The sequence below is a fragment of the Suricata suricatta genome, chromosome 8 (genome assembly GCF_006229205.1).
Source record: "Suricata suricatta isolate VVHF042 chromosome 8, meerkat_22Aug2017_6uvM2_HiC, whole genome shotgun sequence".
Taxonomy (NCBI): Eukaryota; Metazoa; Chordata; class Mammalia; order Carnivora; family Herpestidae; genus Suricata; species Suricata suricatta.
The window spans coordinates 113,546,982-113,561,128 of record NC_043707.1 but is presented as its reverse complement, the minus strand read 5'-3'; the positions used below and the strand labels follow the sequence as shown (position 1 = coordinate 113,561,128).

Below are 14,147 nucleotides of genomic sequence, written 5' to 3'. Positions count from 1 at the left end.
CAGATCACTCTCCCAAAAATAAATATTAAAAAATGTTTAGGGGCACCTGGGTGGCTCAGTCGGTTGAACGTCCAACTTTGGCTCAGATCATGATCTCGTGGTTAGTGGCTTCGAGCCCCGCGTCAGGCTCTGTGCCGACAGCTCAGGGCCTGGAGCCTGTCTTCAAATTCTGTGTCTCCCTTTCTCTCTCTGACCCTCCCCTGCTCATGCTGTCTCTCTTTCTCTCAAAAAAATTAAAAAAAATTTTTTTTAGTTTTTAAAAATAGCACTCTTAAGGCATTGTATTTATAAGTGAAAACTGAGTATAAAAAAGATCCAGAATGACAGATTCAAGTGACTGATTCTTGACACTCTTCTGGGTATGAAAACTATGAGAATATGATGACAAAAGGTATTGATCCTTCCCCCCTGCCACCAAAGAAAACATAAAATGGACAAAACACTGCCACCTCTATGCACGTACACACATTTTCCACATTGTCTTCAGAGGGTCACAGGAAATCCGAAGGCCACCCATGAACCCCCAGTGATCCGTGTCTCTAAGGAAGCCCTGACATTCGTGATTATAACAATTTAGTAACATGGTTGGGGGGACTAGGAGTTCTTTTCTTCTAGTGTAAGGTAAGATCATTCTCTATCTAGGAGGTAAGCACCAAGCTTTGTGTACGTGAAATAAAGGCATAAAAATGGTTTGCTGCAGGGGCGCCTGGGGGGCTCGATCTGTTGAGCATCGACTCTTCATTTTGGCTCAGGTCACAATCTCACGGTTTGTAGTTGGAGCCCCGCATCGGGCTCTGTGCTGACAGTGTGGAGCCTGCTTGGGATCCTCTCTCTCCCTCTCTCTCTCTGCCTCTCCCCTGCTTACATCTTCTGTCTCAAAATAAACTTAAAAAAAAAAAGTTTCACTGCAGAAGAGCAAAGGACGAGAGCAGATGAACCCTCGAACCGTACCTCACACCAGGGTCCTCAGTGACCAGGTCACGATCCTTGCCCTGGTCGTAGCCCTCAGTGGACATCTCTGCGTTTTCCAGGAGAGACTGCATATCACTCGCAACCAAGTTTGGTCGCTTCCTCTGTGATTTGGGGCCGAATGTAGTCTCAAAGCTTTCAGTATCAAGAATGTGCACCTTGGAGTTCTAAAGGGAAAACAGAGTTACGCAGGAAGCTAAGGAAAGCGCTGAGCAGAAACAAGGTTAAACACCCATCCGGGAAAGGCTTTTTCTGCTTTTGTTTTCAAAGCTCGCCCCGTACCAAAACCTGCAAACACGGATGCAGCCTGGCTGCAAATGTGAAATGCTTCAACAGCAAAAGCACTGGCCCCCTAGTCCTGAAGTCCTACGAGCCCCCTTGGAGAAATACAAAAGTAATACAAAGAGTCAAGGCAAAACTGGAGTTGTGTAAGCCTTGCCAAAAACTCTGCTTTATTTCATTTAATCATAAACTTTAGTCAAATGTACTAGAGCCCACAATGATGAAAATTAACTTATCTTTTCTGGCTTTTTTTTTTTAGCTTTCAAACAAGTGCATAAGATTCGCCAAACTCACAGACTTTGTCAAGGACAATCATACTCAAATGTGTGTGTTTTTTTAAAACTAACTGTAAATGCCAACTTTTTCTTGGAAGTTCACTTCTTTCATGGCTAAAAGGAATTGCTTGTTTTGTAAGATGCATTTTAGTCTCAGATAACATTCTTCCTAATTTAGGTAACGTTTTTATTAAATGCACATGGAAAGTCTTCAGATGAAAAACATCTAGCAAAAGTCCAAAGTAATAGTTGAGATGTGATAAAAGGAACCTGATACTAACTAGAACTTGATGTGCCTGTAAAGGAGTTACGGGCATAGGAATTTTTGAAGCAGGATAAAAGTCGAAGTTTGAGTTAGGATCTAACACGTAACAGAATGTTAACAGCTGGCAGAGAATACCCTCAAAAACAAAAACAAACAAACAAAAAAAAAACCAAAAAAAAAACCAATTCACCCTCCGCCCCTCAGTACCAAGCCACTAAATGAGGATGATGGAACGGCCCCTATGGCGTCTGACCTTGACCCCCGCCTCCAATTCCTAGAGATCCTTAACCAATGGCCTTTTTTTCAGGTTCTTAAACCCATCTTAGCTGAGTTCTACTTGCTAACCAACAACAGGGGAACATCCCCCAACAAAAGGGTCAACTTCTACTTGGGAACGAGGTACTGATGTCAGTGGGAAAATCGTGACCAAAGTTATTCTTGGAAGTCCCACAGATAACTTATCAAGTGCAACACACACAGGGATGTGTGCACGTAAGCCCGAAGGTCAAGGAGCACCCCGAGGTTAGAGCAGTATTTAACAAAGCTCACAAATAAGTTAGGCATTTTTACTGTATTGTTACAGAATCACAGTAACTATAAGGCACCCGTGTCAGAGTGAAAGCATGTCTGATTGGACTCCACTGTGCGGGGATCTAGAGTGAAACTTTATATGGAGTCCATCCCACAACAAAATAAAATGGGGAAGGGTTTTTCAAGGCCAAAGCAGTAAAGCCATCCCTCACTCCAGCACTATCTGCATCAAAATGCCCAGACTGCTGAGCCCTCCGTCCCTCATTCTACGGCTCGGATACTTGGCGCCGAGCTGAAGCATTGAATAACTGCAGTGGGCAGCAAAGCAATAAACCCGTAATAAACCCTCTCTGTTCTTCTCATAAACAAGATTCAATAGTTTGTTAAGAGATGGCTTTAGGGAGAACAGACAAAGGGAACAAGGGAAATGAGCAACTTGTCTGTGGTTCGGGAATTACACTCATGTGTTTCCCTGAAAGAAAACAGTCATTCCACTAATGGGCGCCATTCTTCTAGTCCGGCATACAACAAAGCATAATTGACAAAACCTGAGGCAATAACCAGGCCTCGGTTTTTACTTTGTCCTGCGAGTAAACAATTCGCTCTGAACTGTTTAATCCACGAATGCATCTCCATGTTTCCCTCCCCTCCTCATGTCTGAACTCCGGCTTATGCGCTGGCTACGCTTCTGAGAACTAATATCCAAGGCAAGTAAGAGCGTGCACACATGAGGCCATCTCTTGGGTTCGGTGTGACACTCGTTCCGCTCAAGCCGGATTCAGTCCTTACTGTCCTTCACCCACAGTGATTAAGAACCCATCGGCCTAGCACCCCTTTCTTCCCTAGCAAGAATTCCAAGGGTCTCACAGAAGCCCAAAGTACAGAGCACCAAAGGCCTCCCTTCGACCAACCCAACCCTAACTCTCCATTTCCCCAAAGTCTGATGGAGGTACCACTTAAACCACATTGTGTCCCAACAAAACACAACACAACAAAAGAACAGCAGCTAGCAGCGGCACTAGCCATGACCTACTAGCTCTAATCAGGCAGTGGACCATGACCTCACTATATGCCAAAAGCATCATCAGGTCACCCAAAGTGGGTTTTCTTGACTTTATAGCCGGGGGAAGTGAAAGCCCATGGAGAAACAGAACTAAGGTTCTAGGAAAGGGCAGAGCAAAGGCTAAGACAGGCCTGACTCCCAAGCCTGTACCCTGATCCACTAAGCGATGTGCCCGCCCGACACAACGCGGTTCACACTCAGAGAGTTCATCAGTACTTTACTGCATTCAAGCCTTCCCTTCGGCAAAACAGAAGACAGGCGTGCCAGGGCGGGATTGGTGTGCAGGGTGCCTGTGCAATTCCACTGCCAGGGCCATCCCCCAACTTACGTGAGGCTGGGTCCGGTCATGGAGGAGAGACATGGGTAACTTGCTCTGCTTCATGACAACCTTGTACGGGTCCTTCATAACCATGCCCATTTCCTCTTGAAATTTTTGCAACGACGACTGTTTAATCACACGTGTGTTTCCTGTTTTACAGAAGCATGTTGCCTTTTATAAACAACTCTTTTTGATTCTGCTGTCTTCTTCCCAGTGACACAGGGAGAGGCAAGACCCTGTCGCCCTGCTTGCCCAAACATCTGACACACCCACCCTGTGTAGCCATTTCCAAACTTAAAAGAGGAGGGGAAATAAAACAAAAAAACTGCCTCTCCTGCACTCATACACTATGAACTAATTAATCCAACAACCAGACACACAAAGGGTTTCAAGAGTTTTCCAAGCCCAGTTTCCTGACTGGATGAAACTGAAAAATCAACATCACTGAATGGAACGGAGATGTGACAAATGTCCTACACTTCCTGCGAGGTCCGGTGAAGAAACCTGGAGCCAACCACAGCCGATGCACTCATATAGGGAATGCACACGGGGAATCCTGAAGCACAGACCCTGCGTCACAGTGAGTGCTTTTAGGTTACGAGGGTTTGGAAGAGCTATGAAGTTGGCCAATAAACCCATTCAAGGGAACAAAATAAAGCTATAGAACACCAGCTGGGGAACTTCCTGTAAGTGAGGGAGTCTGCAACCCAGCTTCAGTGAAACGGCCTGTGCAGCACCAACATAGAACTCAAGATGGTGAGGGCTACGGGGCCGCGGGCAGTGCTAACGCCCTGCTCGCCAGCCACTATGCCACCCCCGTACTCCCCCCTCGATCCCCGCAGCAGTCCTAGGAGTCAGGGACTATTCTTACCCTCATTCTAGAGACGTGGAAATCACGAGTGGAGAGGCCTCATAACTTTCCCACGGTCACAGAAATGGTGGAACTAGTTCACACCCAGATGGTGTGGACCCAGAGTCACAGTCTATAGCCACCACGCTAAAACACCCCTTGATAACTTGGTCTCTGACACCATCCTGTGTTGCCGCTTCCTAGAGGGTATCCTGCTAAAAGATGCCAGAGGCATCAAAGGGAGCTGCCATCTACCAGGTGCAGAGGTCCAACACCAACAAAACACAGGCTGGGGTCTCTGACACACCTACGCACTGAGCAGGGACTGAGAGGGGGACTGAGGGAAAGTCCGGCCTCAACTGAAGGTGGACCTTCTGAAGCAAGAAGCCCTGATTCCACTCCATTCACTGCTGGGAAAAGCCAATGAGAGAGCCTTTTACGGCCAGTCGGAGCAGGTGCCCACAAAGAACCGTTTGAAAGGAGCTGCCCGTGAACACACTTCCACCTTGAGCCAGAGGCGCGGGCACACCTGCCAGGCACCCTCCAAACAGGCATCTCTCCAGGACTCTGGGAATGAAGAGATGACAGCTCTCAGGTCTGCGGGGGCTGGTCAATAAGGACAGCCTTATCCGTTTAAGAGGGGTTGCTTCTAACGAACAATGAGCTCTTTACACAAAGAACGCACTTAGGGGGTTCTGTCTGGGTGGCTCGGCCACTTATGCATCTGACTTCAGCTCAGGTCATGATCTCATGGTTCATGGGCTAGAGCCTCATAGTGGGCTCTGTGCTATCAGTGCAGAGCCTGCTTGGAACTCTCTCTCTCTCCCCCTCACTTACTGGCAGAAAGGAAGGAAGAAAAGAAAGAAAGCAAGCCTGCTTCTGGTATCCACCACCACCACTAATTTTCTTAGCGCTTTTCCCACTACGAGTACTTCTCACCCCTTTCTCCTATTTAATCCTTGACAGCTCTACCCACCCCAAAGCTTCTGCCTTTTAGACCCCTTTAAGGCCTACTTTTTCCCATACAGCGCACACTTGGTAGGACAAAAATGACAGAGGACAATGACAGGACTCACCAAACCATTTAATATTTGGCTCCACTCTTGCCACGGTACCAGAAGCCACGGTTGACTGATATTGCAGAGGCTTAATCACTTTACCACGACTGTTCCTAAATTGAGGAAATAACAGATTCTGGCTGATGACAGAAGAAAAGCAACAGCAAGACTTGGTTTACAAAACACCCTTTCCATCAAAAGGACCTTTTTTTTTTCTTTTTCTGGTTTTAGATGATCATGAAATACAGATTTCGGTAAACAAAAAGGACTTCTACATTTGAAACAGATTTGTCCAAAAGCCACTTAAACCTCTTGCGACAGAGCACGTAATGATTTCTGCTGGATGAATAACAAATAATGCTGATGTTGAAAAATCTGTTTACTGTTTGCTTAAAAAAAAAAAAAGAAAACCCACATACTTGAGTTTTTGGGGGTAATTCTTGGAAGGTCAGTCTAAATGAATTTTAAGTAGAGGGTGATTTATGGAACTCAAAATCCTAACACAAACAGCAGAGTAGGTGACTAAGGAGATGAAGTTCATCGACGTTTGTGTTTTAAACACATCTTTCAGAATGGATGAAGAGTCTAATTACCAAACAAATTAAGACCAGCCGGCAAAATGCCACGGTCAGCAAGTCCCGGTGGCACAGAGGCTGCCTCAGCAGAACTCACAGTTGTGATGAGTTTCCAAGTGCCACAATGTGGTGAGCTAAAGTTTCACATTAAAAAACAAGTTGTCTGGCTGCTTTCACAACTACAGTCCTATAGGCTTCGTTAAAGAAAACCAGATTTCTAGCTAAGGGGTATTTAACTGGAGATTTCATGTGCCATTCGTGGAGGCCGAGGCTGTCCCACAGTCTTGTGACACAATCACTGTTTCACCACCCACTACGTCTTTAACCAAAATTTTACAATTGATCATACCAACACCCTTATGAGAGGACATCTGAAAATACACTGCTCGCATCTTGGGAAAGAGGGTGTGGCAACGTGGAAGGTTCTGAGGTCTCAGCTACGAGTCCAGGACACGAAGGAAAGGGGGGGAAGGGCCGAGTGCGATGCTCACCTGCGTTCCTTCTGCCTGTACATATTCAGGCGCCGGATCGTGGCCCGGTCCCTCATGTTTTGGCCTCCTGCTCCCTGAACTCGATCTAGGAAAGATAAAAGTAGACCGCGAACTATTGGATAACCAGGTTTAAGTATGCTCACTGCCTCAAACACACCAACTCACTCACTCAAAGTAGGCAAGCTGCCGCCCTGCCGCACCACGAAATGTCTACATCGTTCCGACAAAATTATGATCACCAGAGGCTACATGGTATGACAGAGCTGACCTACTCTTTGATCCTCACATGACTGTATTTGATAAGAGTGAATCATTCTGAGCATCCGTTGTGGCACTGCGCGATCCACGTGACAGGCATCGCTTCAGGTCACCCATGGAATAACCCTATCTGGAGAGAGAGCCCTCAATCTGCAAGCTAAGAAACGGAGGCACAGGTGGCCAGACACCTCGCCCAAGATCACACGGCTCCCAGACGGCAGAGCCAGGGTTTAAACAAAAGCATTAGATTACCATGTATCCTCTTGCAAAAACACCTACCTCTGTTTAACAAATAACGGAGTGCCTGCTATATGCAAGGCACCACGGAGACAATTCTTTATGTACCAGTGTCTTAATTTCCTAATGTTTGATTTCAGTTTCATCGACGGCAAAATAAGTAGCAATTCTTGCCTTCTCCAAGAGAAACGGACAAATAAGCATGCTAATATTAGCCTACCTCTTCCTTTTGGGTATATCTTCAAGTCACGTGCCTACTCTTGAGGTGATGCAGGAGCAAACAGGCTGAAGTCCCAGCACTGTCGGCTCTACTGCTCACCAACTTTGCCAAGTGGGATGAGCCACTTCCCCAATTTTGGTTCGGTCTCTTCACATATAACATCAGAACCTCTAAGGGCCCTTTTGGGTCCGACAATCTGAGCTTCCAGTGTACAGAAATTGCATATTTCACCAGCAATCCAGGGAAAGCATGCAATGTGAATTAAGGTCATCAAAAACTTTAAGCCATATTAAAAAGAAGGATTATTAACTAAACCTAATGGAAGGGACTCACCCAAAGACTATCTTCTTCATCCTGCAAGTGAAAACTCAGCAAAACTCATAAATATCTCCAAAAACATCTTTATGGAAATCATCATTATCCAGCTATCTGCAGGGTTTCTGTGCGCTTTACCAGGTGGGATGACTCCAACAGCCAAACGTGAAGTTTCTCATTTAAATGGTCAAAGCTATAGTGGCAGGCAAGTGTGGTCAAATGCAAAATGCCAGCTGGGTCGGCCTACACCACTCTTACTCTGACTATCCAATTAACTTCTAACTTCCAATCATACAAGTCTGAAATACATCGGGAGAAAGTCTGATCCACACAGGAACACAAGAGGAGGTCAAGATAATTGCCCTTTCCAACTCAGAGTTTCCCAGTCTCTGCATCTCTGGAGATGCCCCGCGGCTGTCAGGCCCAAGTGTTCACTTTCCCCGACTTCAGACCCGGTGCCTGGCACCTGGCTTTGAGAAGCGTGCAAGATGCCAGCCCTCCTCAGTGCCTGCGAATGAAAAAACCACCTTCTCCCTTCTCGTCCCCAATAGCCACTCGGCTCGAGGCCACTCCAAGCTCTTAGCAGCCTGGGTGTCTCTCCTCCCCCTCGATCTCCTCGGAGCCCTCCCTACTAAGCTTCCTCCAAGCTCCACCCTCCGCGAGCCCCGCCGCCTGTACCAGGGTTTGTGCTGGCCTTGGAGGGGTTGATGGTGCTCCGTCCTTTGTACTTGGGCTTCACCATCTTGCCGACGGGACGGGGACCGGGGAGTAAACCAGCTCGTAACTTCCCAGGTCCGGCCGAAACGACCCGCGAGAACCACGCCGGACCACGTGGGCGCGGGCGACGTCACTTCCGCTCGCGCCCTTCGCTAACTCTGCACGACTTCCTGCACGGCGCGCGCCTTCGCACTCCTGGCTCCGCCCCCGTCCCGGCCCTTTCGCGGTCCCTGTGCGTGGAGTCCCCGCCCCTCTCGCTCCCTAGCAACCGCTAAGCTGCTCCTCCCCAGCGGCTACCGAGGTACCCAGCACTAGGGACCCTGAGCTCCTTGTGCGTCCACCCTCATTTCTCAGGCCAGTGGCACAAGCTTAAATTCAATTATCTTCTGAGGTTGATCTCTAACCCTTCCAAAAGTGGCTGACCAAGCAGCAGCCAAACATCAGTCAGACCTTGTCACCCTTCTTAAAACTCCAATAGCGCGTCATCACACTTAAAGAGAGAAACTCAAGACTCCTTCCCCCTCCCTGCAGAATTCTGCATCATCTGGCCTCTGCCTATTTATCTGACCTCACTTGTACCTCCCCACCTCTGGTTATTCTGACATTTACTCTGGATCCCTCCGCCTGCATCACTCTTTCCTGGAAACTTTGAAAAGCTAGTTCATTCAGGTCATTCCATTCTTAGCTCAGATGTCAACTACTGGTAGCATTGCAAGATTTCCACACATTAAAATACAGGATACTCAGTTAAATTAGAATTTCAGATAAACGACAATTTGTAGTGTGTGTGTAGTTTGGGACATACCTTTACTGAAAAAAAAAAGTCATTGTCTATCTGAAATTCAAATTTAACTGGGCATCAGGGATTTTATCTGGCTATCCTTTCTACTGAGAGAAAATCTTCCTGGCTGATTTTCCCAAATCAGCTGCCTTCTGCCCTTCTGCGGTTATTCTGTGTTACTTTTTTCAGGGCATTTATCAGTAGCTGAAATTCTGATATTTACAGGTTTATCAGAGCCTCCCTAAAACTAGAATGTAAGTTTCTTGAGAGCAGGGACTTTGTACATGTGTTCACAACTGTAATTCCAAGATTTAGAATAGCATTTGATGCATAATAAGGAGTCAATAAATATTCACTGAGTGAAGGGGTGGATAGATGGTATTTTAGCTCAGCCTATTGTAAAAAAAAAATACCATGGACTGGGTGCCTTAAACAGCAAACATTTCTCACAGTTCTGGAGGCTGGAGAGTCCAAAGTCAGAGTGTCAGCATAGTTGTATTCCTAGAACTCTCTCTCCAGCCTGCAAATAGCTCTTTTTTCACTGTACCCTTGTGGGTTTGAGAAAGGATGATGCATCTCTTCCTCTTCTTTTAAGAGCACTGATCCCATCAATGGGGCTCTACGCTCATGACCTCATCTAAACCTAATTACCTTCCACAAGCCCCACTTCTAAACACCATTACATTGGGAATTAGAGCTTCAGTGAATTAATTTTAGGGGGACACAAACATTTAGTCAATAGCAGATGGGAATGCGCCTAGGAGTGAGAAAGGTAACACCCAGCAGTTGCTATTTCTACAGCCAAAATATGGAAAGTCTCTAGATGCCCATGTTTCCACCAAGAAGCCCTCCATTTTTGGCACCTCAAGTTGTCAGGAAGTGCCCATCAGTCACTGTGCCTTGAGGATTGGCCAGAGAAGAGGTGGATTCCCACCTGTGGTGTAGCTTACTTGGTAAAAACAACTTGGTATTGGGGCACCTCGGTGGCTCAGTTGGTTAAGCGTCCAGCTTCGGCCCAGGTCATGATCTCACGGTTCATGGGTTTGAGCTCCACATTGGGCTCTGTGCTGACAGCTAGCTCAGAGCCTGAAGCCTGTTTCAGATTCTGTGTCTCCCTCTCTCTCTGACCCTCTGCTGCTCCTGCTGTCTCTCTCTCTGTCTCTCAAATATAAATAAAAAACAAAACAAAACAAAAAAACATTAAAATTTTAAAAACTTGGTATTAAGTGAATACTCCTTGGGTTGGGTGATTGAGTCTTTATTTCTCTGAGTCTGAAATAAAAAACCATTCTTTCTAGAGGAAAAACAGCGCATGTCCTGGACTATAGCAGGGAAATACCTTCTCTTCCTTGAGATTCACTTTTATTGCCCCAAGGACATGTATCATGAAATTAAACACAATTTTGCTACAAAGGCCCTGACCCAGACGTGGCATCCTGGAGGAGTCCCTGAGAGCCAGTCAGAAACAACTTTGTGCCCAGTGAGGATCCAAAGATGTCCCCTTCTTCCTCACACTGTCCCTTTGTTCCCCCCAAACGCTGGTGCAATCGCCCGCTCCTGGAGTAAAGACTAGCATAATGTGTTTCTAATACCTCAATTTGGTTCAAACCAGAATAAACACGAATGGCAAAAATCAGCCCATGAGCTCATTCAGGCTTTGATCAGAGACATAATTTCATTATGAAATTTTGAATCAGGCTGTTGTGAAGTCTTGCCAAGGAGTTTCATTTTCCCAGATGATATGGTGGGTTGTTTCTCTCCTGTTCTCATAGTCGGCTGCATTCATCGTCCGGACTTTCCATCTATTTTTATAATCTGATCCATCAATCCTTTCACAAGTATTTGCCGGTCCCAACAACCAACCTCAGTTCAACCAGCTGATAAGACATTTGATCTAGGAAGGTCAAGCCAAAGTTACTGGTTGGTTTTGCCTGCCCTGCTCACTGCAATTGTAATATAGCGACTATTTTTCACCCTCCTTCCTCATGCCATGGTGACCAGTGTCGGCAAGAATCACCTCCAGGCCTATCATTCCTCAGCTTTTAAACACATGTATTTATTTAACTACCCTGAAAGGTTACAGTGTGATCATATGAATTAAGGTATATGAAAGCATCGCAGACATAGTACAGAAGATGCAAACGGGGTGCTTTCTCTTCTCCTCCAGACCCCTGGCTAAGATTCTCATTCCCAGGAACCTTGCTCCCAGTAGCCGCAGGTTGGTCTGAACAAGAAGATCCCAACAGCAACTGGCTGGAGGTGCCACCTCTCTGAAACAGTCTTCTGCCACGTTCTGATAGGAAAGATCCGGTTGGTGTTTCCACAGGAAGCAGAGAATCTTGCTTGACCTCATGCTCTCCTTCATTCTGTAAAAACTTTCTCTTCGGGACCTAATGAGCCGGTAGCAGCAGCTTCTGAAGTAGCATTTTTCAGAGTGTGGTCGGAAGATCACCATGGGGGAAACTGATTCCAAATGCAGACTCCTGGGCTTCACCTGAGAGCTACTGAAATCAAACCCGCTGGGGGTGAGGCCCCCAAGATACACATTTTAATGAGCCCCATGGGTAATTCTGATACACACAAAAGTTAGAGATCAAAAAAGCAAATTCTTTTCCAAAAGTCACCCTGAGGCTTTCGGACCAGCTGACCAGAAGACAGTTCTAATACAACCCACCTACCTTAAAATCCTCTTTTTTTCTTGCAGAGCTAGGGCAAGGAAGGCTGCAGCGGTGTCTAGTGTACTCCGAAAATATATGTCTTGGCTCTGCCCCAAATGCCTTGATATTTATGCTATAGCCCGAGGGTCGTTATCCTTTGGCAACACTCCACTGTAAGGCCATTAGCTCTTAATTAGTGCCAGCTTGTTGGTTTTTCCTTCCCAGTTGAACTGAGAGCGGAGGCTTCTCCGTTCAGTCTCCTGTGTCTCTCCTCTGGCAAGTCCGTGATGAATTTGACCCCCCCATGCTGAGGCCAAGTGTTGGGCCTCTGGGTGGCGGCAGTTACTAACCCCCAGGCAGATGTGCGGACAGCCTGGAAGGACAGAGAAGCACTTGGAAGAGAGTTTCAGAGTTTTGTTGTTTTGTTTCTTTTGTACAAAGCACAAGGAGAGAGTCCTTGATCATCTAAGCGCCACAATGTATAAGGGAATACTATATAAGTATTATACGCCACAGTGTATGAGGGAGTTTGGGGGGCCAGATTGCCCTCAGTTTCCAGTCAAAGATGCCTGGAAGTGTGGAGACTGGTGGGCTGAATGGCTATGAGAAGGAGCTGAGAGACCCACCTCTGGGAACCTCAGGAAACTTCTCCACATGAAGGATGTATCTAGTCACCACTTCCAAGTGAGGAAAACAAGGTCTGTATTGATCTTGGCATTCATCTTATTGCTAGTGAAGAAGCTCTTCAAAAAGATCCCTAGATTAGGCTTCAGAAAAATAACCAGCAGCATTTTGCCCCTTCCCATCACTGAATCCTTGTGGCCCTCAGTGTATTCCGCTTATGAAAATCCAAGAGGTGATTTCATGAAAGGCTATTAATGGCTTCTAATTTTCAGCCTGGTTTAGATAATCAAGATTGCTGGCTGCATCCCAAAAAATGGATCCAGAACACACACGGATGTGGGAATTTAAAGTATAATTCCAAGTCGTAGATAATTGTGTAAGCTCTGGAGAGACCGAAGGGCCCATATTAAGTCCTCTCCCCAGGATCAGTGTGTTTCCTATTACATTTGATATCTTATCTGTCCAATGATCCTTTTGATTTTTAAGCCGTTAGACTAAATCTTTGTGTAATTCTTACCTCCTCTTCTCCTCCTGGTCTCCCCTCCTTTTCCTTAGGAAAACAGCTTTTAAAATGTTAACCAGGTCTCCTGGATTGTTTCCAGAAGAACAATGTCACATTAAAGAATCTGAAAAGTGAACTCCTGAAACCAATGTGTCAGGGGACCTCCGTCTGTCAGAAGGTCAGCCTTGCCCTAGAGGCAGCAAGACACTAAGGTTTCAGGAGTTCACTCCGGCCCCCTTGTACGGTCTAGTTTAGACTGGAAACAAAATCTGACTCTCAAAGTGGCGACTAAGGCTGAGGTGTAGAAGAAAGGTAAGATGAATACCCTTTCCAGGAGCAGAGGAAGATCGGATCAAAATCTTGATTTAGGTAACTTTTGAGTCTGGATTAGAAGATGACAAGTCTACCGCCCCTTCATCTCAGGGAAAAAGCCATCTTTCTGTCTCTTCAGTATGTAACCAAGTTGGAGGAATCTTCTAAATACCGAAACTGTCTCATTGAGAGACTTTAGAGTTGTCTATTTTGGCTTCCAGCCAGAGCTGGGCAAATCTCCAGGATGCCTGGACATAGTGCCCAGGACCCAGGGACTCAGGGCTCTGCTGTGTCCTCACTATCGCGTCCCACCTCACTCGCACACCAGGCAGAAACCAAGTAGCTCTGGACACCTGGGGGGCTCAGTCGGTTGAGTGCCCGACTCTTGATTTTGGCTCAGGTCATGATCCCAGTCACGGGATCCCATGGGTCATGGGAGAGAACCTCTTGTGGAGCTCTGTGCTGAGCATGGATCCTGCTTAAGATCTTCCCTCTCTCCCTTTGCCCCTCTCCTTCGCTCATGTGCGCTCGCTCTCTCTCTCTCTCTCTCTCTCTCTTTCTCTCAAATAAAATAAAATAAACAACAACAAAACCCAAGTAGCTCATCTCTAAGGGCATAGGCAAACTATTATAGCCTGCCCACCAAATCCTGCCAGCCACCTGTTTTTCTATGGCCCATGAGCTAAGAATCTGCATTTTTAAGTGGTTGAAAAAAATCAAAATAAGAATAATGTTGGTGATGTCTGAAGATTACATGAGATGTAAATTTCAGCTCCAGCCTTGGTTTACACATGATCTACAACTGCTTTTATTTGTTTGTGTATTTATTTATTTTGCGAGAGAGCG

General features: G+C 46.3%; 1 protein-coding gene across 1 annotated transcript in view; it reads right to left on the bottom strand.

The window, feature by feature from the left end:
* Positions 1–8,545, bottom strand: part of GNL2 (G protein nucleolar 2) — a 22,111-nt gene extending 13,566 nt beyond the window's left edge. Inside the window, exons 1-5 of the mRNA XM_029948327.1 lie at positions 8,387–8,545; positions 6,679–6,763; positions 5,631–5,725; positions 3,714–3,853; positions 952–1,136 (exon numbers count right to left, since the gene is read on the bottom strand). Of these exons, the coding sequence (XP_029804187.1) occupies positions 952–1,136; positions 3,714–3,853; positions 5,631–5,725; positions 6,679–6,763; positions 8,387–8,450 (569 nt within the window). The 5' untranslated portion in view covers positions 8,451–8,545. The remainder of the gene's footprint in view (positions 1–951; positions 1,137–3,713; positions 3,854–5,630; positions 5,726–6,678; positions 6,764–8,386) is intronic.
* Between the last annotated feature and the right edge of the window lie 5,602 nt (positions 8,546–14,147).